This window comes from Molothrus ater, chromosome 23 (genome assembly GCF_012460135.2).
Source record: "Molothrus ater isolate BHLD 08-10-18 breed brown headed cowbird chromosome 23, BPBGC_Mater_1.1, whole genome shotgun sequence".
Taxonomy (NCBI): Eukaryota; Metazoa; Chordata; class Aves; order Passeriformes; family Icteridae; genus Molothrus; species Molothrus ater.
Window position 1 is genome coordinate 4629695 of NC_050500.2, and position 24769 is coordinate 4654463.

The 24769-nt window shown below is 44.0% G+C and overlaps 4 protein-coding genes across 4 annotated transcripts; all 4 read right to left on the reverse strand.

The window, feature by feature from the left end:
- Positions 1 to 364: 364 nt before the first annotated feature.
- LOC118695101 (arylacetamide deacetylase-like 4) lies at positions 365 to 4650 on the reverse strand. The gene is made up of 4 exons (XM_036396495.2): positions 4329 to 4650; positions 2478 to 2694; positions 2224 to 2287; positions 365 to 1542 (listed from the first exon to the last, which is right to left on the reverse strand). The coding sequence occupies exons 1-4, from the start codon at positions 4488 to 4490 to the stop codon at positions 768 to 770; spliced, it is 1218 nt and encodes a 405-aa protein (XP_036252388.1). The 5' UTR covers positions 4491 to 4650; the 3' UTR covers positions 365 to 767.
- A 1614-nt stretch (positions 4651 to 6264) lies between these two features.
- Positions 6265 to 11223, reverse strand: LOC118694985 (arylacetamide deacetylase-like 4). The gene is made up of 4 exons (XM_036396342.1): positions 11047 to 11223; positions 9732 to 9948; positions 8335 to 8398; positions 6265 to 7039 (listed from the first exon to the last, which is right to left on the reverse strand). The coding sequence occupies exons 1-4, from the start codon at positions 11221 to 11223 to the stop codon at positions 6265 to 6267; spliced, it is 1233 nt and encodes a 410-aa protein (XP_036252235.1).
- A 1304-nt stretch (positions 11224 to 12527) lies between these two features.
- Positions 12528 to 16996, reverse strand: LOC118695090 (arylacetamide deacetylase-like 4). Its single transcript, XM_036396484.1, has 4 exons — positions 16820 to 16996; positions 14456 to 14672; positions 14015 to 14078; positions 12528 to 13302 (listed from the first exon to the last, which is right to left on the reverse strand). The coding sequence occupies exons 1-4, from the start codon at positions 16994 to 16996 to the stop codon at positions 12528 to 12530; spliced, it is 1233 nt and encodes a 410-aa protein (XP_036252377.1).
- A 2272-nt stretch (positions 16997 to 19268) lies between these two features.
- Positions 19269 to 23964, reverse strand: LOC118695091 (arylacetamide deacetylase-like 4). Its single transcript, XM_036396485.2, has 4 exons — positions 23782 to 23964; positions 23201 to 23417; positions 20360 to 20423; positions 19269 to 20043 (listed from the first exon to the last, which is right to left on the reverse strand). The coding sequence occupies exons 1-4, from the start codon at positions 23962 to 23964 to the stop codon at positions 19269 to 19271; spliced, it is 1239 nt and encodes a 412-aa protein (XP_036252378.2).
- Between the last annotated feature and the right edge of the window lie 805 nt (positions 23965 to 24769).

A 24769-nucleotide genomic window follows, 5' to 3' on the forward strand; every position in this document is an offset into this window, starting at 1 on the left:
AGGAACCTGCTCTGCTCCTGCCCTCACCTTCCTGACCTTCCCCTTCTTTCTCTCCTGATCTTCCCTTTGTCCTCTTCTCCAGTCAGCTTCCAATTGGAGCTACAGTAGAGTATTTGGGCCCAATTTTCCACCAATCCTGCCCATTTTTTTGTGATGCAATCGTATTTGTTTGTGCCACCAGCACTCCTGTCCTTGGTTGGTGGAACTGTCCTTCAAGTTATGTAGGTGAAACATTACCCAGTAGCCCAGTGCTAAAAGGGGGCTCCAGTCCTGCCTGTGTGCTGAGAAACACGGGTGATGTTGGCCATGGAACCACTTGTTTGTTGTGCCCACAGTGACAGAGACCACGCTTGACACAGCATGATTATTTCCTAATTGTCATCATATTTATTATTTTATTGTCAGTGGCTCATAACCCACTAATGTCAGCTGGGTTTTATTCTCACACCACACACACCTGCTAACACACAGCTTCTCTTCATCCAGATTTTTTTTTTTTTAACAACTGGAACAAACCAGGATGCCCATTCAAAGAACTGTTCTTTACTAGCAGAGCTAAAGGTAAGGGCTTGCAGCATGGTACAAGCTTGTGTAAGGTTTGCATATTCCATGTTCCAACTAACAGCTGGAATGAGGTTCTGATGAGCCTTGTTTATCATTGTTAATGGCTGCCCCTGATTCACTACCCATAACCTGATATTAAATACCCTAAAAAGATATTTCCCTAGGTTGAGGCATGAACAGACTCATGGAATCTAAGATGTTTACTATAAGCTTTTTAAGAAGTTAACAACCCTGTCCAATCCTCTTTTCCCAGATGGAAATGAGAAGCCACAATAATCATAGAGGCTTATGATCCCATGGAATCCATCCTCAAGGTGGTACCAGGTCACTCGAACGCCATTGTCCTCCAGCCTCTTCTTGTACAACAAGCCATCGTCCCTCAGCACGTCGTACTCACAGGTCAGGATGAAAGATTCTGGCAGCTGGTGAACAACAGAGTCTTCAGCCAGCAGTGGGCACAGGTTGGGTTCACAGAATCTCTTCACTGTCTCATAAACTTCAGCTATAAAATCAGTGGGCCTAAGCGGCTTCACACCTCTGACCTTAAATTCCTCAGGGATGTTGTCTGGACTCACCCACTTCCTATACTTCAGCCTCATGTCTGGGGGAATATGAGAGCCCTCCAAGACCTCTTGCATGTGCAGTGCATCCCCATTGAGGTACAGCAAAGCAAAGAAAGCAGCTCGTTCCCGGAACAGCAGAGGGACCCCCCGATTCTGCTGGTAGGATGGTAAATTGAAGTCCAGGGCCTGAAGGCCTGGGTAGATGAGGATCTGAGCACGGAGCCTGGGCAGGTCTGACCTGCCTGCCAGGGTCTGGCTGACAGCAGCTGCCAGGTTGCCCCCAGCACTGTCCCCACAGACAGTGACCCGGGCAGGATCCACGCCGTAGTGCTGCAGGTGCTGCAGGAAGTGCTGGCTGGCGCTCAGACAGTCCTCGTAGGCAGCGGGGTATTTGTGCTCAGGGGCCAAACGGTACCTGGGACACGGAGACAAGGAGAAGGAAATGTCAGTAGCAGTAACCAGGAAATGGTCTCATATGCTGTTCTTCAGCCCTATCGTTTTGGGGTGGCTTGGTTCTAGGTAAGGGTCTTCAGTGCCTCCAAACAGCTGCTCCTCTGTTTGGGATTGCAGATAAACTGTAAATGGTGAGTCAGCACAAGGACTCACTGAAGCAGGATTGTCTCTGATTAACGATCTGAACAAGGAATTGAACAGTTCTTAGTGATGGTGAAAATTCCCTCTGTACTTCTGACAAGATTATTTAATAATTTTGTGCCTCTGCTTCCTAAGTGTAAAACGGGAGGATTTCAGTGTGATTATTCTCTTTTCCCATAGTTCCCAATTGCTTGGAGCATCTTATTACATGTCCATATGTTCAGCACGAGGAAGACTTTTTTCACCTAAGTTTTTAATTGGCTTTTATAGACTTACTTAGTGTGCCAAATATTTCCATTTGTATCTTTTCGGAGTATCTCTGGGCATGAATAGTTAAGGGCTGCGAAATCTTCTTTATCACTATTTTTGTCTTTATGAACTTGACTGAATCCCATAGAAATTCCTGTGCCAAAAAAGAACATCTCCAACACCAGCACAGCTCTGCTTTGGTCCCACAGCCACAATAATCTCCCAACTACAGAACTGGGTAGTGTTCACTTACTGCACAGACACAACTACTGAGTCACTCTCCCTGGAGAGGTAGCGGCACACCTTTTCATAGGTATCTGCAAAAGAAATATTGTTGTTAGTGCTTCACTATTGCCCTCAGCTTTGAGACAGCCTAAGAAATGTCTGCTCCAAGCAGGCTTCAGACTTCATCTCAAATCACACGCTGAAACCACATCTTATTTCAATCTTCTAAAAAGATGAGAGTATTCTTTCTACACCACACAGTTCCTCCAGGAAGTTTCTTACCAAGGCTTCCAAACACCCAGCCTCCTCCATGGAAGAAGAGGATGCCTCTCCTTGGCCCATCCGAGGTAGCTTTAGGCTGATAAACCCTCACAGGTACTTCATTAAACTGCAGATCCTGGATAAAGAGCTTTGGATCCAACCCTAGTTTCCGGCCCTGTCGCACGTATCGGCCAAAAGTGATTTGGCTGCAAAGCCCAGTCTTCTCCAAAATCCTTCCCTGTTAAAGGTAAAAGACATTAAGGCATCTTTAAAAGTCTGGAGTTAGCCAGGGTATAAAAACTCTGCATTGTACTTACATCAAACTCATTTGGAGGAAATTTTAAAGAAACACAGAAACTCTGATTTGGAAATGAAACAATTTTCCCAAGTTCTCAGATCCTGCAGTCTATAGAAATATTTACTTGCACTATTCCAATCCAATGTCATTGTAACATCACATCAGAAATTTTATAAAGATGAGCCAAAGTGGTTGTCTTGGAGTACATATTTTAATCATCAGCATTGTCCTGCACACATTTGTGGTCATTCTTATTTCATTTATACTTGATAACAACGAAATACCTTATGTGGAAACAGGTTTTCATTGCTGAAACTAATATCTATGAATTAGACCATAAAACTCAGTGAATTTGCAAATTGAAAGTGCTGAGCTGTGTTGTGCGAGCCAGTTACTGCTTTTTATTTGCACAACAGAGCTCCTGAGCAAAATGAAGTTCCTTCTTTTCCCAATGCTCTTGCAAGCTAGAATATAAATCTGAGGTAATAAGTGAAACAAGAAGCTGGGAATCAAACAGTTACCATTCAGTGGCTGAACAAGATCCCTCTTTTTAATGCCCAGTGAGTCTGTCTTGTCACCTGCCAGTGGGGTTCAGGATTGCTGGGCAGCTTTGTCAGTAAATTTAAAGAGGATGTAAATGGTTTAAGAATCTGTGTGGAGGAAAACAAAGTCTGTGTGATAGCAAGGGTGATGTTTGTGGCTAAAGAAATGACAAAACTAAAGATTTTAAGAAATTCAAAGCAAAGTAAGAGATGCAGAGCTGAGGAGGGCTCTAATGCCGTTTATGCAACGCTGCCAAAGAGTCCAGGGATTAAGTAAAGCAGCCCTAACCGGATTGTGTGCCATAAATGTCAGCCGTGGCAGGAGCAGCTGAAGGGCTGCAGCACTTTTGTGCAAGGTGATTTCCCCTGAAGGTGCGGGCAGTTATCACGCAAAACCCCAGCCCAGCCCTGAATTCGAGGCTGCCATCAGCCGCTCGCAATCTCCGCTAACCCGGCCCAGGCCCGGCTCGGAACCGGGAACGGGGTTTGCCCGCGGCATGGGCAGTGCTCCCCGCGGTAGCCGCACCGGGGTGCCCGGGACAGCATCCTCGATCGGGAGGTGCCCAGGACAGCATCCTCAACCGGGGGATGCTCGGGACAGCATCCTTGACCGGGGGGTGCCCGGGACAGCATCCTCGACCGGGGGGTGCCCGGGACAGCATCCTCGATCGGGAGGTGCCCGGGACAGCATCCTCGACCGGGGGGAGCTCGGAGCAGCATCCTTGACCGGGGGTGCCCGGAACAGCATTCTCGCCCGGGGGGTGCCCGGGGCAGCATCCTCGAACGGGGGATATCGGGTGGAGGCGCCCGGATCGCGGGTGCCCTTGCAGTGTCCGGATCGGGAGATACCCCGGGGCAGAACCCTATAGGGGGGCTCCCCGCATCCCCCCATCATGATGCGGCACCGCCAGCATCCCACGGGGACAGCGGGGACAGCGGATCCTGCCCCGGCTCCCCGTGTTTGTGCAACCACTGCCGCCCCCAGCCCGCGGGTCGCCCCGACGCCCCCTCGCCCCCCGCACGGCCACTCACCAGCGCGGCGGTGCCGAGCAGCAGGGTCAGCACCAGGCGCAGCTTGGCCGGCTGGTTCACCCCGGGCGGGATGTCGTAGCTGGGCAGGCCGAGCAGCACCGCGGCCGCCGCCAGCGCCGCCAGGGGCAGGAGCAGCAGCAGCAGCGCGGGCAGCAGCGCCATGGCCCGGCCGCGGCCCTGCGGGGCTCCCCCGGCAGCGCTCGGCAGAGCCGCGGCCCCGTCACGGGCCGAGTGCGGCCGCTCCGCAAAGCCGGCGCAGGGGTCATGGTGCGGGCGGCCGGGGGGAGCCGCGCGGAGCGGCCTGAGGCGCCGGCCGGGTAATCTCGGTTCAAGGAGGCCCGGCGTGACCTGCCCTGCGCGCGGTACCGGGGAACGGACGGGCCCGGCGCCGCCTCCCGCCGCCCCGGGCCGGCACGGCCCCCGCGCCCCCGGCCGGCTCGCCCGCAGCTCCGCCGTGCTCTGCCGGGGGAGGTGAGAGCAAGGGCGGGCTGCCCGTGCTCAGGGCAGGGAAATCTAAGGGAAGTCGGCATTTGTTTTTGTAAGTAGTTCTGGTTTTCTCAGCACTGAAGGATTTTTTCCCTTTTTTCCCTGAGGATTTCATTAGGACGAGGAGCAATGGGTATATACTAAAACACGAGTTTCACCCCAGCATGCGGAAGAATTTCTTTACATGGAAGGTGATGGAGCACTGGGACGGTGCCCAGGGAGGGTGTTGGTGAAGGGGCTCCTGGTGAGGGGGGCCTTGCCAGTGCTCCCAACTTTCTCTCATCCTTCTAAGGTTTCTGGGGTTTCTGGTTTTGTCTCCTTTAAAAGCATCCAGTCTCCCATTACTGGTACTTTCCCTCTCTGGAGACGTTCGAAGCACACCTGGATGTGTTCCTGCATCACCTGCTCCAGGTGACCCTGCCTTGGTGGGGGATTGCACTGGATGATCGCCAGAGATCATTCCCAACCCTCGCAATTCTGTGATTTTCATGTCCTCAGTCTGGCCGTTCTGAGTGTGCTCACTGCTGTTCTTCCTTGCTTTCATCAGCAGGGTGTAATGAAGCATCATGTCAGGGAAAGCACTGTCTCATCCTGTAAATAAAACTCAAGCCATGGAGTAAGCACAAATTGACAGATTCTAGCACAGAATCACAGTACAGATTCTGCAAAAGTTAATACTGGGGGTCACTCTTTGGAAGAACATGAAAACATTTTCCTTCCTGTTCTCTCTTTAAGCTGTACCTTCCAGTACACACAGACCAAGAGCCCAGTTCACTGATCCTTCCTGCCTTTCTAAATCCTGATGTCAGCATTTCATCTCAACACTATATCCTACCCTCTGTGGGCATGCTGGAGACTTTCCCAAAATTAAAAAGGACTTATAGAGCTACAATTATTTCAAAATCAGAGCAGCCCTTACTTGCCTCCAGCTAGGTGTGCCCCATCAACTCTGGCCTTGCACTGCTACTTTTGCAGCCATGGAATATTTGCTCAATCTCCTCACTGAGATCTTGATCTCTGCCTCTTTGTCCAGAGTCTTTCCTCCCTCACTATCTACCTAGCTTATACTTTTTAGATAAATTAAGTCATGCTTTGGAGCTTATCAAAAGGACATCACAAATAAGCTGGCTGTAGTGAACGACATTTAATCCAAATCATTTCACATAGATAATTTGTATCGAAGTAAATAATTTAGTAATTAAAGACAAGGAATCAATCAGATGCCAATTTGAAAAAAAAACACAGCACATAGAAAAAAATGTACTGTCTAAAGATTGAACTGTCAGAAGACTCACAAGGAAAAGATCTGTGTTAATTTGAAGTTCATGGATCTTAGAAATAGTATTTTACACATCAAAAGGTGTCACATTCTCGCAGAGCAGCACTACCTGAAGTGTGAGAGCCTAAGCAGAGTCATTAGTGGGAGAAGCATAAAGAGGGAGAGTTCTTTTTACAAGCCTTTTATAAATTCAACAACCCTGTCCAATCCTCTTTTCCCAGATGGAAATGACAAACCACAATAATCAAAGAGGTTTATGATCCCATGGAATCCATCCTCAAGGTGGTACCAGGTCACTCGAACGCCATTGTCCTCCAGCCTCTTCTTGTACAACAAGCCATCGTCCCTCAGCACGTCGTACTCGCAGGTCAGGATGAAAGATTCTGGCAGCTGCTGGATGATTGTGTCTTCAGCCAGCAGTGGGCACAGCGTGGGCTCACGGAGTCTTTTCACTTTCTCAAAAACTCCAGGCTTGAACTCAGAGGGCTTGTGTGGTTTGTAGCCTCTGACCTTAAATTCCTCAGGGATGATGTCTGGACTCACCCACTTCTGATACTTCAGCCTCATGTCTGGGGGAATATGAGAGCCCTCCAAGACCTCTTCCAGATTTGATGTGTCCCCTTGTACATACTGCAAAGAATAGTAAACAGCTCGTTCCTGGAACAGCAGAGGGACCCCCCGATTCTGCTGGTAGGATGGTAAATTGAAGTCCAGGGCCTGAAGGCCTGGGTAGATGAGGATCTGAGCACGGAGCCTGGGCAGGTCTGACCTGCCTGCCAGGGTCTGGCTGACAGCAGCTGCCAGGTTGCCCCCAGCACTGTCCCCACAGACAGTGACCCGGGCAGGATCCACGCCGTAGTGCTGCAGGTGCTGCAGGAAGTGCTGGCTGGCGCTCAGACAGTCCTCGTAGGCAGCGGGGTATTTGTGCTCAGGGGCCAAACGGTACCTGGGACACAAACAGAAACAGCAAAAGTGTCACGGACATATTTTATGAAAAATCCTTTTGCTAAGATCTTTTCTCCTAAGAAGCTGAGAAGCCTCAGAAACGAAATGTAAACAATAATTATCTGCTCCTGTGAAGTGCAACAGGTGCATCTTTGATTGGTTTCATGTAGTTGTTTTTAATTACTGGCCAATCACAGTCCAGCTGTCTCAGACTCTCTGGTCAGTCACAAGATTTTATTGTCATTCCATTCCTTTCCTTTCAAACCTTCTGATGAAATCCTTTCTTCTATTCTTTTAGTATAGTTTTAGTATATCATTTTTTAAAATATAATATATGTGATAAAATAATAAATCAGCCTTCTGAAACATAAGGTCAAGATTCTCATCTCTTCCCTCATCCTAAGACCCCTGCGAACACCACCACTCAAAAGTAACAGAAGGAAATGTCGTAAGTGTAAATACGAAATTTCTATAGCATCCTGGCTCTCCCTGTGTTGCACTAATTTTTCCCTCAGAAAAAAAATCTCATGAAGGTATTTTTATCTATTAAACATGTATTTGTCCAATGAGTAATCACAGAGAAGTGAGAGCCATAGGATGGGGCTGCAACAACATAGTGTGGTTGGGATATTCCGAGAGCAGCCCTGACCACAAACTAAGTGATGTACCTTCATTTTTTTCTTCTAGTGTAGACTGCTTCTGGTTTGTGGAATAACTAATTTAATCAATTTAACCTCACTGTTACTTAGGATATTTCCTTTCTATAATTATTTTTTCTTTATTTAAATAACTGGGACAGTTATATTTTTCAGTATTACTGGTATTGATAGTACTAATTAGTAGTATTATTACTTACTAGCATTTGATTCTCACTGTTAGAAAGTTCCTTGAAGTTCACAAAGTAATTACACCTATTTAAATGGTTTGTCACCTTCCGAGTCAGTTTATTAGTCATTTCTCAACACATTGGAACTCTCTTCTGGAAAGCATTCCTTGGTTTTGTGTGCTGCCAGCACAGATCTATGTTGGGATACACATGGACCTTACTGTGGGCTGTGTCTGCACTGTTAGCTGATGCAGCAGGGAGAGAAATGAAAAACAAACAGCCACATTGCAATTCTGTCTGGACACCTGGGATCCTGGGAAAATCATAGAAAATGCTGAGTTGGAAGGGACCCATGAGGATCATGGTGTCCAGGTCCTGATGAGGAGCATTCCCACCAGTTGCACATCCCTGCAGTGCTGAGGGGTAGCAAGAGGCAAAAAGGCTTCTCTGGGGCAGCTGGCTTAACTCACCCCACAGACACCACCAGCGCGCCGCTTTCCTCAGCAATGTACTGGCAGATCCTTTCATGGGAATCTGAAACACATCAAAGGATGCTTTACTGCCCACAAATGGTCCAGTTCCCTTCATCCCTCTCCCCTCTCCCCCTGCTGCCACCTCCCTTTGCAGCGCTGGATGGGAAAGCCCAGCCAGAGTTCAGCCTTCCAGCAGCTGGAGGTTATATAACTTTTCTAATAAATTTTTAATTATTGTTTCAATTAATCATAACCAGTATATTAATTATGAGCAGTGTGCTATCTTAAATCACTTTTAGGCAGCATGTAGCTAACTTTCTTTATACAAACTATCATTGTTGACTTGATTGGGAAAATCACTGAAGCTTTTGAAAGTTTTGCCGAACTAACCCTGATATGCTTCAAAGAACAAGGTCTGGGAGAGGGTACGTATTGTTGAAATTGGATACAAGAAGGGCAGAATTTATGGACTACAAGGCCATTTCATAGAAACCAGAACATAAAGCAGCAGCTAACAAAAGTATGTTGGAAAATCCCTACCAGTGGAAAAATACACTAAAAAGACTAAAATGATAGAATACCAATTCATGAAAGAGAATTAAGTAATTTATGCTAAAGCAACGCCCGCCTGGCTGACAGGGACAGTGCCGGGGTGCTGAGGCGGTGGAGTTGGGGCCGGGGCCGTACCGAGGCTGCAGCAGATCCAGCTGAAGCACCAGCTAACAAAAAATCCCTACCAGTGGAAAAATACACTAAAAACACTAAAGAGGATAGAATACCAATTCATGAAAGAGAATTAAGTAGTTTTTGCTAAAGCAACGCCCGCCTGGCTAACGGGGACAGTGGGCCGGCAGTGGAGTCGGGCCCGGGGCCGTACCGAGGTTGCAGCAGATCCAGCCGAAGCAGCAGCTAACAGAACTATGCTGGAAAATCCCTACCAGAGGAAAAATACACTAAAAAGACTAAAGAGGACAGAATACCAATTCATGAAAGAGAACTAAGTAATTTATGCTAAAGCAACGCCCGCCTGGCTAACAGGGACAGTGCCGGGGTGCTGAGGCGGCGGAGCTGGGCCCGGGCTGTACCGAGGCTGCAGCAGATCCAGCTGAAGCAGCAGCTAACAAAAAATATGTTGGAAAATCCCTACCAGAGGGAAAATACAAAAAAAATACTAAAGAGGACAGAATACCAATTCATGAAAGAGAATTAAGTAATTTAGAACAAACGGACATCAATTTCTTTGCTTGCTGAAAGTATATAAACCGGCGAAAAAGTTTTGCGTCAGTGTCGAGGCCGGAATTCTGTCGGCCACAAACGCACGGTGTGCACTAAAGCAATGGCCGCCTGGCTAACAGGGACAGTGGGCCGGCGGCAGAGCCGGGCTGGGGCCGTACCGAGGCTGCAGCAGATCCAGCCGCCGCCGTGGAACAGCAGCACGGCCGGTCGCGGGTGCGCGGAGGGCCCGCGGGGCCGGTACAGCCGCACGGGCACCCGCCCGAGCCGCGCCTCCTCCTGCCGCACCCCCGGGGCCGGGGCCGGCCTCCGCCCGGAGAACACGAGGCGCTTGATGGCCAGGCTGCTGCACAGCTCTATCTTCTCAAAAATCCTGCCCTGTTAGGAGAGAGCGAGGATAGCCAGGGTGAGATGAGGGGAGAACGCGCACGGACAGCCCTGAGGGGGCAGCCGGGGAGGGGGAAGCAGGAGAAGGGAGAACAGTGTGAGGGGCAGCCGGTGAGGGGCAGCTGGAGAAGGGCAAATGGTGAGGGGCAAATAGTGAGGGGCAAATAGTGAGGGGCAAATGGTGAGGGGCAAATAGTGAGGGGCAGATGCTGAGGGGCAAATGGTGAGGGGCACCAGGAAAAGGGAGAACCGTGTGAGGAGCAGCTGGTGAGGGACAGCTGGTGAGGGGCACCTGGAGAAGGGCAATTGGAGAGTGGCAACTGGTGAGGGGCAAATGGTGAGGGGCAGCTGGTGAGGGACACTCACTGAAGGGACACCTGGTGAGGGGAATTGGTGTCGGGGCTCCTGGAGAGTGAAGGGAATTGGTGAAGGGGCTCCTGGAGAGTGAAGGGTGTTTGGTGAAGGGGCTCCTGGAGAGTGAAGGGAATTGGTGAAGGAGCTCCTGGAGAGTGAAGGGAATTGGTGATGGGGCTCCTGGAGAGTGATGGGCAATTGGTGATGGGGCTCCTGCTGAGGGAGGCCTTGCCAGTGCTCCCAAGTGTCCCTTATCCCTCTAAAGTTTCTGGGGTTTCTGGTTTTGTCTCCTTTAAAAGCATCCAGTCTCCCATTACTGGTACTTCCATTACCCAGCCTCCCATGTTGCTGGAAAGTCCCAAGAATGGCCTAAAAAACATCATGTGTGCTTAGCTAAAGTGGAAATCAAAGCAATCTCACTTTTTATAAATATTTAAATTTAATTAGGGAAGCTCTGCTGATAAAGCTTGGGCTCTAATGGTTGACTTAATCCTTACATAATAGGGAAAATCTGACTGAGGTCTAACAGAAATCATTTTCCAAATACTGTCCTCTCAAGTCAGCCCCCAGAAGAGAAAAGCCATCGTTTAAGCCTTGATAGAGCTGGCAGGATTCTGATATTTACGCATAGAATGAAATTAACATCTAACAACATCTAACAACTAATTTCATTCACGTAGAATGAAATTAACATCTAACAAGGTTTCTCACAGAAGTTGCAGCAGAGTTACTCACCAGAGTAGATGTAACAATCAAAACAGCAACAATAAGTCGAAGTTTTCCGGGATTGTTCACTCCAGGAGGGATGCTGCAATTGGCATACTCAGTTTGAATTGTTCTTATGATTGCTGATATGAATGAAGCAACAAAAATCACTAGCAGTATCACTGGCACTAGATAAAAAAATGCCATTTCATGTATCCAGAGGTGATGTGTCTTCACACCTATCTTTGAATTGGCTTTTTCAGGTAACAGCAAGGCCTGGAGCAGTCCCAGTTGCAAGAGATCTCTCAGGTGTTGCTCACTTTAAAGTCCTTGGAAATGTTTTGCAATGTGCCAGCAGGTATCACATTGGAGAAGAGTCAATGTGTTTAATTTCCTGTTTATCTTTATGGTAATTGTGGGACTGATAAAGGGTCTGGTATTAAATACGGAATTCTTGGATTGCGGATGATAACAGTGAGTGCTCAGAGACTGCAGCTGATTCCTGAATGAAGTTCTAGTCTATGACAGAGAGCCAGTGAATGTGGAGATTAAAATATCCCTTGCAGCTGATCTGCAGCCAGGACATTCACTTCCTGCATCGTGGGCATGCTTTACATGGTTTGGAATACATACCTTTAACAGGGACTTCTAGAAAAGAAAATGGGAAGAAGGGAGGGTTGGGGGGCAAAAGGTAAGTAACAGGCTCTGCAAAAGTGAATGCATCAGTCCTATATTGTTGTTAGATTATTTGAGGCTTGAAGCAGCCTTGGCTAGACCAGGTGTCCCTTTGGAATGAGATGAGCTTTAATGTTCCTTCCTACCCAAACCATTCTGTGATTCTAGGAATCTATTCAAGCACAAGAACAAGTTTTTCAGCATACATGTATGTTTGATAAACATAAGAAAACACTTAAAGCATTTTTCCCATTACAATTCCCATTGTAACTTAAACAAAGCTGTCAATGGAGTATTTCTGTTGGGAACAGTTGCATTTCTAAAAGGCAAGTTAGCTAATGTGACTTCATTTTTTTGAGTATAAAATACTGGTTACCTAGCCAGCAGACATCTTCTTCAAACTGGGACTCTTAAACTCAGGTGCTGTATGTAGCAGAGAGTGCAGGCTGTGCATTATAGCACTGTAGTGTCAGTGTCTTTCTCCTTTGCCAAAACACACACTTCTAGGAAGAATGAAATCATTGACTGTAATTGAATAAACCAGGTCAGACCAGATATTGGTCTTAAAATTTTACTGCATCTTTTCTATGTACTGAGAGAGCAGCACTTGTACTGGACAAGTGTCTAGTCCAAACAGATGATTAAAATAGGCAGACTGCACATGGACTACTTCAAACAGCACTAAAAGAAACTATTCTTGAAATGTCTTTTATGGTGATCACACTGGCATAAATGCTTATTAAGAAATTGTCCTATATGAACATCTTATATGGAATTTAGAAGCATAAAAGACCACAGAAATTTGGCAGTTCTTACAGAAACAAAGAAAAATGTTTCTATAAGCTTCTTAGAAAATTCACAATGCTGTCAAGGCCCCTTTTTCCTGCTGGAAATGACAACCAGCCACTATTAAATGAGTTTATGATCCCATGGAATCCATCCTCAAGGTGGTACCAGGTCACTCGAACGCCATTGTCCTCCAGCCTCTTCTTGTACAACAAGCCATCGTCCCTCAGCACGTCGTACTCGCAGGTCAGGATGAAAGATTCCGGCAGCTGCTGGATGATTGTGTCTTCAGCCAGCAGTGGGCACAGCGTGGGCTCACAGAATCTCTTCACTGTCTCAAAAACTTCAGTTGTGCAGTCAAGTAGCACACGTGGTTTGTAGCCTCTGACCTTAAATTCCTTAGGGATGTTGTCTGGACTCACCCACTTTTGATATTTTAATTTAATATCTGGAGGAAAATGGGAACCTTCCAAGACCTCTTCCAGTTTTGTTGCATTTCCATTCAGATACTGCAACATGTAGAAAGCAGCTCGTTCCTGGAACAGCAGAGGGACCCCCCGATTCTGCTGGTAGGATGGTAAATTGAAGTCCAGGGCCTGAAGGCCTGGGTAGATGAGGATCTGAGCACGGAGCCTGGGCAGGTCTGACCTGCCTGCCAGGGTCTGGCTGACAGCAGCTGCCAGGTTGCCCCCAGCACTGTCCCCACAGACAGTGACCCGGGCAGGATCCACGCCGTAGTGCTGCAGGTGCTGCAGGAAGTGCTGGCTGGCGCTCAGACAGTCCTCGTAGGCAGCGGGGTATTTGTGCTCAGGGGCCAAACGGTACCTGGGACACGGAGACAAGTGTAACAGAAGGAATTATGAGTTTTAAATGATTGCTAAAGTCCTGGTTCCTGCAAGCAGGAGCGCCCTGATTTCTGCAGGGTTTACTTGTCTCCTCTCCATAGGATTACCATCAACAGATTAGGTGGTGCAGATTATTTTGTTATGATATAATCTGTTTATGATGTCTCTTAGGTCTTTAACAACAAATGTAGGTTTTATTGAAAATCATTTAGTTACTTTCTGCTTCAGTTTTTAATAGGTTGGACACAAAAGACTTCTGGTTTGTATCTTTGTTACATATCTTGTTATCTGAACTATTATGCCAGTATTTTGATAATGTATTAGCTTGTCATTCACACTGTGCTTCTCTAAGCATCAAGCAGGCCTTCCTTGAATAAGTGTTAAGGAGATCACATAGCTTACAATCTCTTTACAATCAGTTTTGAATTTGGAATTTGAAAATATTCATTCAAAACTTCATTTTCCAGCTAGATATCCCAAATTGTAATTTGTGATGTAATCAGACAGTGAAAACAGCCCAAGTGAGTTTTCAGTGTCTCCAAACAACAGCAAATGAAGTTGTAAATCACATACTTGAGAAGTCCCACAGAGACATTTCTCTGAGGAAGATTGTTGCTATGACTGAGGGGACGGGAGGTGATATTTACACTGTAGGAAATAATCTCTCAGAATCAGCAGGAGCAAAAACTCACCCCACAGATACAACCACAGATTCACTTTCTCTGGCAATAAAGCGGCACAGCTCTTCGTGGGTCTCTGAAAGAGATTTGGTGGGGTTTGGGTTTAGTTTGGGGTGCATTTTCTCTCCAGAGAAGAGATGTTATCTATTGGAGAAATCAAAGAATTGCAAGATGGAAATGCTCTCTACTTTTCCCTGCTGTTTCCTACAAAACTCTCAAGTTCTTTTATACCTTCTCATCCTCCTATTTCAGTATTTTTTTCCCTTATATCATTTTCCTGTAAGAAAAATCATATGATCCATGGCAGATGCCTTCTTCTGGCAGCAAGAATTATGAGATTGAACCTGTGATTATATTCAAAGCTTGCAACTGCTACAGATCAAGAAACAACCAACTTTACTTTTTATGAAGTATGTATTTCTTTAAGTGAAATATTTCTGGTAGATATCTTACCAAGACTTCCAAATACCCATCCTCCTCCATGAAAAAATAAAACTCCTCTCCTTTGGCTGGCAGATGGAGCCTTTGGCTGGTAAATCCTTACAGGCACTTTCTCAAACCACAGATCCTTGATGAAGAGCTTTGGGTCTGCCCCCAGAGTTTTTCTTCCTTGCACGTACCGCACAAAGCTCACCTGAGTGCAGATGCCAAAGTTTTCCAAAATCTTTCCCTGTTCAAAGGCAAAGAGAACAGAGAGCTCACTCAAGAGACCCTGTGTTTTCCAAAGGAAAGGAACTGTGTGGACAGTGAACTCACAGTGCCTAAGTCATGTGTTTTTAGGGCAGTAATAAACTAATGGAGTATTGTACAGGTATAGGAGAAAACTGAACAAGTTACAGCAGCATCAGGAGGGATTATGAGAGAGTTACATGAACGAAGAACAGAACCCCAAACAGTGCAACATTAACAGACTGGGGAGATAGGATCCTCTGCTTCCTCAGCAGGTCCTTTACCTAACATTGAAAGCAAGTCTGGTTTTCACTGGTTATTCTATCCTCCCCCCCAAATGATGTGAAAACATAGCAAAAGATGATCATTCTGGTGCTGATTTTCATGGTACAGACACTTGCCCAAAGTAGAGTTGACTAAGTTAAGAATATGTTTGATAATTGCTTTTTGATGCATTTCCTAAGTCTCGCTGATGTGTGCCATGCACTGACAAGAAGATCCTGACAAATTTAGTAGGAATGAACTTCTGTTCATTCTCTGTGCCACAGGGATATTCATGCCAGGTACCAGAAAATGAATACAAATCAGAGCTAGTGCTCCAACATAACTTTGCATAAATGAAAGGCATATCCTCTGTTTTGAAACGCATTGTTCAGCCATGCCAGTCAGTACTTTGGTCCTTAGGAATATTTGGATCAAGTTCATATTACTCAAGATTCTGTTATGAATATTTCTTATTAGCCAGCCACATTTGCATGGATTGTCAGTAGTGTCATAACTCTCAATATATTTATCTACAAAAAGCCTTTTTTTTTCAGCGATTCCGGATATTTTATTAATATTCTCCATGCCTGATCTTGAGGAAAGATTTCTTGAAGAAACTAAGACATTTTGCAATGTATTGATTTTAATTTTTTACAGAAACTAGTCTTAGTGTCTCCAGTTGTATGATAAAATGATCTATTCTTTTGTATTTGCTATTTTCCAAGCAGGAATGGAACAATACCAAGGATATTTTAACTTTTACATTCAACTTGTTTGTTTTCTTTCACCCTGTGTTGCTTACATTGCAGCATACAATGCTGGTTTATGGTGGGCAGTGGATTGATGATTAAAAAAGAACTGGCTTTTCCAGCTGCTTAAGTGATGTCATCTCTTTCTAATTACAACTTCTGTGCAGCCAAAACATTAGAATATATATATATCTGGAATTCTTTACTATGGTTGACCATAATCTAGAATATTTATGACAGAGAAATTTTTCCTCTTTGTTTTCCTTTTTAAATTTTAAATAGCTTGTATCTCTTTGCAGATATTCTATTAAATGAATTTAGTAAATATATGCACAACCTCTGTTACCTCCTGTCTAATGCCATGTCTCATCAGAGCATCACCTATCATTACATAGAAATACCTGTGATTCAGTGAGCTCCTCTGTCAGCAGAGCTCACCAGATGTTGAGTGCTGCTCTTGGAGACTGATTACCTTCCCACACATTTTACAGGCTGCTTCACCTGGAGAGGCTGGGCTGCTCAGAGCCCCTCATTCCATTAAACAATCCTGCTTAGCTGCTGCAGGAGTTATATAAATGTGCTTTGGGCAGAAGAATTCCTTCAGCTCCTCTTGAGCAATGTTACCTAATTTTGTCACTCGTGTGACAGAAACTTTTCCTTCCCAAAGCCAATTCTGAAATGTTCAGCTTTTCACTTCACATTCAAAATAAATACAGAATTCTCATCCCCATGTCTACGAAAAGCTGGAAAGCACAGGCCAGAGACACCTGGTATAGTCTGAGCCAAGACTGGAAATACAAATGATCCAACATGGATAAACATTATAAATCCAATGATTTCTAGGTCAGCTGGAGTCAGGGCAGAAGCACAGTCAGACTTTCACACTCTGGTGTTAAGGCAGCATTTAGGTACCGCCTCAGGTAGAGCTGGGCAGGACTGGATTAGAGCAGTGCAGTGTCAGAACTCTGGCAAAAGGTTCTTTAGCACCACTCAGCTCAATAAAACATGCAGCATGACAGCAATGCCCTGCTCTCCTCTCTAGAACATAATGCCATGCAGGCTGCTAGCACAGTAGTAAGTTTAAAATCTACAGGTTCTCTGTTCTTCCCCCAGAAATCACCTCAGGTTCACTTACCACCACAGCTGTGCATATTAAAATTATATGAATGATTCGGAGCTTTGCAGGCTGAGTCACTCCAGGAGGAATTTCTGAGTTGGAAAAATCAAAATTAATTGCCCCTATGACCAACAATATAAATGCAGCAAGAAAACCAGCTAAGAATAACACCAGCACTGTGAGTACAATTGCCATTTTGCTGAACTGCAGTGATCTGAGATGTCTTTGATTTGACTTTCCAATATATATTTGTCTTGTTACTTCCTGATTCTTTGTTTGCTCCAGTAAAAACCTTTCTCCTCCCTTTCACAAATACATTAGCAGGTATCTTTCCCTCTCCCACTTTCTTTCCCCCCCCATTCCTGTTATCTCACAAAAGATAAGGTGGTCAAAGTCCTTGATTTGTTAGTAGATCTATGCCAGCAGCATTTTGGAATTTTTGCAAGAAACCAGTACTTAGCTGGGAGAAGAGTGTTAGGAATGAACAGCATTAGTATTAAATTAGTTGGAGGTGGAAGATGGACAGAGGACATTTGTGTCTGTGGCACTATAAAACACCCATCTGAAGAGGTTCCTCAGGAGTGGGAACCTGCATGTGATGATTGTCCCTCAAAAGGGCCAAAGGGGTGGTCACCAGTGCTCTTTGGAAAGGTGCATTAGAAAATTCTGTGTTTACCCAAATCTCAGTTCTTTTTAGTATTTGTGCTCTCTTCTAACAGAAGAACATGCTTTTAAAAAGCCACAGGAGCCACAGGTTGACTTTAGCTTCATAATTAGGTGACCCTGTTGCAGGTAACTTTCAGTAACTCTACGTGCAACAAATACAGCTGAGAATGACTTAAGATAAGCAGTGAATAGAGTTCTGAATCAAACTGCTTTATCTGGTTCTTGCTGAGGAGTAGGATTGTGCTAATGTGGAGGAGGTGTATTTTAAATGATGCAAATAAATTAATTGTGAATCTAAGCCTGCAACTCTTCAAACAACTAGGTTGTCAGAACATTTAAATTGCAAATTCATGGGGAAAGAAAAGAGGTAAAAAATCTAAACTTATTAGGTAGCAATGTGGGGACTTGGGGTTTTTTTTATGTGTTGTTGTAAAGTCAAATTATAAGTGATAGGGGGGAAGTACCGTGTTATTTTAGTTACAAAACTTTATAAAAATTTAGTTTCATATTGTTTCTCTAGTGTGAAGTTGAATGTTTTTAATAGGGCACATGGTCATCATAAAATAAATAAAATATTCTGAAGTTGAAGGAAATCTTGTTTCAAAAATCAGCAAAAGCCCAAATTTGAAAAAAAAAAATCATCCATCCAGCAGTGTTTGTGGATTTTCAGTTTGTATTGTGTTTTCACAGTTGTGTGGTTCTATCCAGTTGTTTGGTAGGTTAATTACTGACCACATCATAGATGTGACCAGGTAAAAGCAGCAGGATTGTGGTCTCTGCTTGTCTGAGTTGTGTTCTTCCTTTCACCACAGGAGGGGGGTTTCAGTTCTGTTCATTTGTCAGTATGTGTTTAGCAAATGTAACCCTCACTCATGTGTTTAGCAAATGTAACTCTCACTCTTATAACAGAAATATTTGCAGTGCAGGTTTTTATTTTGTGTTGTTGAAAGCATCACAGAATCACCATAACATTACAGTGATAATATAGATAAAATTGTGCTTCTCTGCCTTCTTTACATGGTTTTCAGATTTTTTTCAACACAGCAGAACAGGTAGCCTTGAGCATAAGATAATCTTGAAAGAAGAAAAGGATAATGGAAAAGTCTCATCTCTGCACTTCTCTGACATCCACACACTCATTGAAGTTCAGAGATTGCAGTTTGAGAATGAAGTTCCAAAATGAAACATCATTTCTCAGATCCCAAACAAAATCAAACTCATGCTAGTGCCAGTTTAGGATTTCTGCTCCAGACAGGAGCCTTCCTTTTGACTTCCCTGTTTCTGGAGCAGTGTAGTTTTTGTAGAGACTAAACCTGGAAATTAAATTCACGGCTGCAATTTCAGTATCTGCTGTAAGACTTCACAGTAGCTGAGTTCTCCACCTGATACCATCAATACCTCCTGTCTGTCACAAGGGCCAAAGCAGTCCTCAGTTGTTGTCTTCAGCATTTCTGGGCTGTATCTTCATGGAGATTCTTGTCTCTTGCCTTCAGTGTGTGCCAGCCATGCAAGGATACTGGAATTGCTGTAGTTTTAGTGAAACAGGATGCCTTGCCTTTTTCATGTCGGTCTTACTGGTGTGTTTTTACAGGAATATTTTCAGGAATATTTATTATTATTATTTGGACTAGAAAGTTCAAATAATCTTAACATTTGTTTGAGAGTCACTACAGAAGCAGAAATCAGAAACCACAAAATGCAGTCAGAATCCAAACCATAAATCAAAGGTGTTTATATCTCTTGCCAAGTATAAATTCATAGAGATACTGCATGACTTGCATCTTTCTTCTGAAAAATACTTCTATAAACTGTTTATATAATTCACAATACTGTCCATGATCTTATTTCCAGATAAAAAGGAAAAAATCCCATAGCCAAAAAAGGCTAAAATTCCATGGAAGCCATTCTCACAATGATACCAGGTCACTGGAACACCATTTTCCTCTAGTCTCCTCTTGTATAACAGACCATCATCCCTCAACACATCAAACTCACAGGTCACAATCAAGGACTCAGGGAGCTGGCAAATAATGGAATCTTCAGCTAATAGTGGGGAAAATGTTAGTTCTAAAATTTCTTTGATAGCTTCATGGACTTCAGGTTTATATGATGCAGGTTTTGGTGGTATGTAGCCCCTAACCTTAAATTCATCAGGAATAAGGTCAGCACTTACCCATTTCTTATACCGTTGTCTCATACTATCAGGAACATGGCAGTTTTGTAGAACATCTTTCCAAAATGTGGGTTTTTTGTTAAGGTAACGAAAACAGAAGTAGATGATCAGCTTCCGGGACAATATGGGGACAAAAGCGTTCTGCTGGTAGGAGGGCAAGTGGAAATCCAGCCCCTGGAGTCCTGGGTAAAGCAGGACCTGAGCACGCACTTTTGGCAGATCTCTATCATTCAGCAGTATTTGGCAAATAACTGTAGCAAAATTAGCCCCACAGCTGTCTCCACTGATGATGATGAGACCAGGATCCACGTGATACTCTTCTAAATGCCTCATGAAGTATAAGGTGGCATTGAGACAGTCAAAATATTGCCCTGGGTAGGGATGTTCAGGAGCCAGACGGTACCTGAAAGGTCAAAGTGGGGTTACAAGCATTCAATTTGTGTTGTTTGCAGTTGCTGTGGTAGTTATGCAGACTTTTTTTTTTTTAATTTTAAAGATTATATTTGGGTTTAACAAATGTAGATTGGAAGGCCAAACTAATGATGCTACAGCTATTTTAGGATACTTTGCCTATAAGCACATTCCTAAATTAAATGAAAAGTTTAAGTGAAAAATAGGGATGAGATCTAAAACAGTAAATATTTTCAGCATATTTTTCAGAAGAGTTTCAACTGAGAGCTGTATTCCCATAAATAATTCTATGCCAAAACAGCACTTACCCAACAGACACAACCACTGAGTTGCATTTTTTGGCCATATAGCGGCATACTCTTTCAAACGCTCCTAGAGAGAAAGTTCAGCAGAAATGATGATTTGAAAATCAAATATCCTTTTGAAATGAAAATACAGATCCCTGAACATGTGCTGCGTGGAAGGCACTGTGAGACTGATAAGGAGCTTGTGTTATGAAATGTGGTCTTTACACATTAGTCCATTTTCTGTTGGCCAGTGGCTCTCAGGGCATCACACAAGCATGTAAGGACAGTGATACTGGGGAAACCCAGAAATCTGTCTGATGTGGTCTCACATCTCCCTTGGTGGTCAACAGAAGGTGTCTCAGGAGAGTGTAAGCTGAGGACAAGCAGGAGTAAGGAGCATACAGGAATCTGAGGCTCAGGGTGCTCCTTTGAGACAGAAGCTGTTCTCTATACCTAATGCCCTTGATTAGCATTTCTTCTGTGAATTACCCAAACCACTTGTTAAGCCCATGATTTTAACCTTAACCATAACAGCTTTGTGCAAGGAGGAGCTCTCTCACTTGCTTATAAAGGTGTGAAGAGCCATTTCTAGTTGCTCCTTTTGTACCTGGCATTCACTGCTTCCACACGGTGGAATTCTTGTACTGTAAGAAATGGTGGATAAATCCTTCCCTGTTTAACGTCTCTTGCTTCTCGTGATTTTATAGTCACTTTGTGTATCTGTCCTTATGCACCTTTTGCAGCCTGAAGAGTCATAGTTCATTCACATATTCTCTGCACAGAAGCACTTTTCTCACCTAGGCAGCCTCTCCAAGTCTTTCCAGTACTGCTTTATCATTTTTGAGGAGTGGGAAACAGAACTGTAAGCTCTGTACTGTATTTAGATACACCATGGATTTATTACAGTGGCATAAAAAAGTTTCCTGTTTTGTCTTTCCTTTCCTACTAATAATTGCTAGCCTTTTGTTTGCTTTTTGACTGCTACTGTGCACTATGGAAAGAATTTCAGGTAACTTCCTACCACAGTCCCAAGAGCTCCTTCCTGCTCCTGCTTGGAGTCCATTGCTTCATTTATAAGGTCAGAATGCTCTGTTCATCTGTTTGACTTCTCTACATGCCTTTTCTCCTGTCATTTTATTGTCTGATCCTCTGCTGTCATAAAGACATTCTGCAGTTTTTCAGCCATCCATTTATGACCCTCAAAGGATTTAATACCACATCACCCTGTTTGAATGAATCAATTGAATAAATTGATTAGCACTGCTCCCAGTACAGATCTCCTTATGGGAATCTCACAGAGACTTCCCATAGCCCATCTTTTTCTGTCTTTCAATCAGCTGTAATCCAAATTAAAGACCTTCCCTCTTGTGTGATGGGTGTGTAGCCTCTTCAGGAGACTCTTCTGGAAATCAAAGTGTGTTTTAGGAACTCAGTCTCCTTTATTCATGTATTTGCTGACTCAAAAAACTTAAATTGATGAAACTGATAAAGAATGGGGTTAGATTAGATATTAGGAAGAAATTCTTCCCTGTGAGGGTGGTGAGGCCCTGGCTCAGGATGCCCAGAGCAGCTGTGGCTGCCCCATCCCTGGAAATGTTCAAGGCCAGGTAGGACAGGGCTTGGAACAGCCTGGGAATAGTGGAAGGTGTCCCTGCCCATGGTGGGGACTTGGAATGAGACTTAAGGTCCCTTCCACCCAAACTATTCAACAATTCTAGGATTTGTGAAGTATGACATCTATTTGAGGGATAAGCCATAGTTATCTGTCCACTGATTCTTTTCAGTGTAGCATCTGCTAATTTTCTCAAAGGCCTTCTGAAAGCTTGTCATCATGTTGTTTTCCTGTTATCAAACACCAAAAGGAATTGAAGCCAAAGGTCAGGTCCCACTCTCTGTGTCCAGGTATGGCTGTTACGTCAAGCTGTGCCACGTGAACAAGGACTCACTGTGCCACTTGTGGTGTGTTTTTTCCTTCCAGTGAAAGGAATTCACCTGTCACTGAGGTCACAGAGTGCCTGCCATCCCTGGAATCCTCACTGCCACCCAGACTAGCTCTAGACATGAGCCTGGCACTCCCCCCAGGCTCCTGTGCCCTGAGTACAGCAGGGTAGGTGATCTGTGCAGAGGAGAACCCATGGCACAGCAGTTATGTTGTGATTCCTGCATGGGGCTGAAGGATGCCAGGAAATTCAAGTCTGCCCAGTACAGTGCAGACCTACCCTTTGAAACAGTAAAGGATTCAAGCCCCTCAAATTGCACTGCCTGACCCCTAGAATGAAGTTCAGATTTCCATGTTAGGGGCCTTGGCTTGCAGAGAAGGCACTCGGAGCCTTAGCAGCTCAGAAGGAGATCCAGAGCTCAGGGAGCTGAACTCCCAGCTGCTGAGATGAGGGTTGTCTCCCTTTCTGGAAAAGAAATCAAGTATCCTCTGCCATGTCACCACAAAAATCAAACTTCCTCAAATTGCTCCTTCATTATTTATATTTTCCTTCATTTGGATTCCTTGTTTGCATGAATGGGAATTTATTTACAGATTTATTTTTTTTAATGTATTTAAATCCTTCCTTGGACCCATATTATAAATTTTATGTAAGACAGGGTAGTCTTAGTAGAGCAGCATCCCTCACTGAGAGCTGAGAGCAGGGTGAGGGATTTCTGGACCACAGGTCTCTTGCCCAAAGGAGGCAGACATGGGACTCCTTTAACACAAGACTTTGCATTCCACAAATACTTTCCAGTTTGTGCTGAGCAAAGACTGATGACACTGGGGAGGACAGGGCAGACATTGCCTGACACATGCCTGAAGGCAGAAATGTAAAGGTTTGGATTTGACTTGAAAAATAAAATTTGCCCATTTCTTACTAATGCTCCCAAATGTGCCAGCGCCTCCATGAAAATAGAGAATTCCTCTTCTTTTGCCAGTGGGTGGGCTTTTGGGCTGATAAATCCTCAAGGGTACCTCATCTACTGTGAGATCTTTGATAAGCAGTTTGGAATCTCTCCATGGAGGTATCCCATTGACCACTGCTCTCAGTATGGTTAAATCATTGCAGATCCCCAGCTTCTCCAAAATCTTTCCCTGTTGAAAAGAAAGAATTTGGAAGAAGAGGAGTAATGTTGGCTTGTTTCTGAACAGACAGCATTATTCTATGTACATGCAGTTCAATACAGGATACATCTAGGTATTCCTTTCATATTTCCATATGAAACAGCATAAAGTGGCTGCAGTTTGACTGAAAAATCTAAAGAAGCTTTTAAGATTAGTCATATTAATTTTATGAGTTAATTTACCATGTTTTGGATTCATATATCAATGCTTACAGGCTTCAGGAACATGAATTGCTTTTTTCTTCTTTTTCCCCTTAAGTAAGCCATTTTCCTCCTGCTCCCAAATATCCTACCTAAGCAAAAGTGAAATCCCCAGGTTAAGAAATTTAACTTACCACAACCATGGTTGTGATCATCAAGGAGTGGAAAAAACGAAGCTTTAGAGGTTGCTCAATTCCAGGTGGCAGTTCTGTCTTGAAAAAATCATATAATACAACCCCACAAAACAGTGCTGGTATTAAAGCAGGAGAAATAAAAAACGTTCCTATAATTGCTAAAATTGTAGAAACAGATGCCATTTCACTTCAAAACAGGAGTGAATGCTATAAAACTGGGTTAAGCTCTGTTTTCAAGTGCATCTAAGGTGTCCTCACAGAAGACTGAGTGCTCAGTTCATATGCAGAAATTAAATGTTTATTAATGTTGCAATGCAATGTAATGCAATTTTCTCCACCCTTCTTTTGCTAATGATATTATTCACAACACTTGTGTGCTTTCTTTATACCCTTTACAAAAGGTGGGATTCAAACTATAAGGAAGTGATTAATACTATGAGCTTTTCACTACTAACAAGGAGAAATAATTATTCAGAGGGGCCTTGTTTTGAAGATGGTATTTTTGGTTTGTAGTGGATTCATTTTGGATGGACATTTCTCCTGTCAGTGTTAAATTTTAGTGATGTGGGGCTACTTGCATTTGTCATCAAAGCATATATACACTTCTCTGAGAAGAAAAATACTCAAATCCACATTTTTATTAAACTCTGTTTCATAGGGGAATGCACTGACACATTCATGCTTTATTTTTCTTTAAATAAGAATATAATTGCTCTGTGTTTAAAATCAGTGCAAACCTGAATGTACACAAAGGTGTCTCCAGACACTTGAGGGCATGTTTGTAGATTGAAGCCACTGTTGCTGCTGGTAAAAGCTTTTTAGCAATTAACCCTCAGAGTTTCATATTCACTGTAATTCTTGTTTGCAGTTCAGTGTAGAGGCATTATGAATACATGTGTATTGTGAGGGATTGGTAACAGTTGGTGGCAGTTGTTTGGTGAAGTAATTTTTCTGGCTTGTGTTCTTCTTACTAGAATTACGTTTTCTA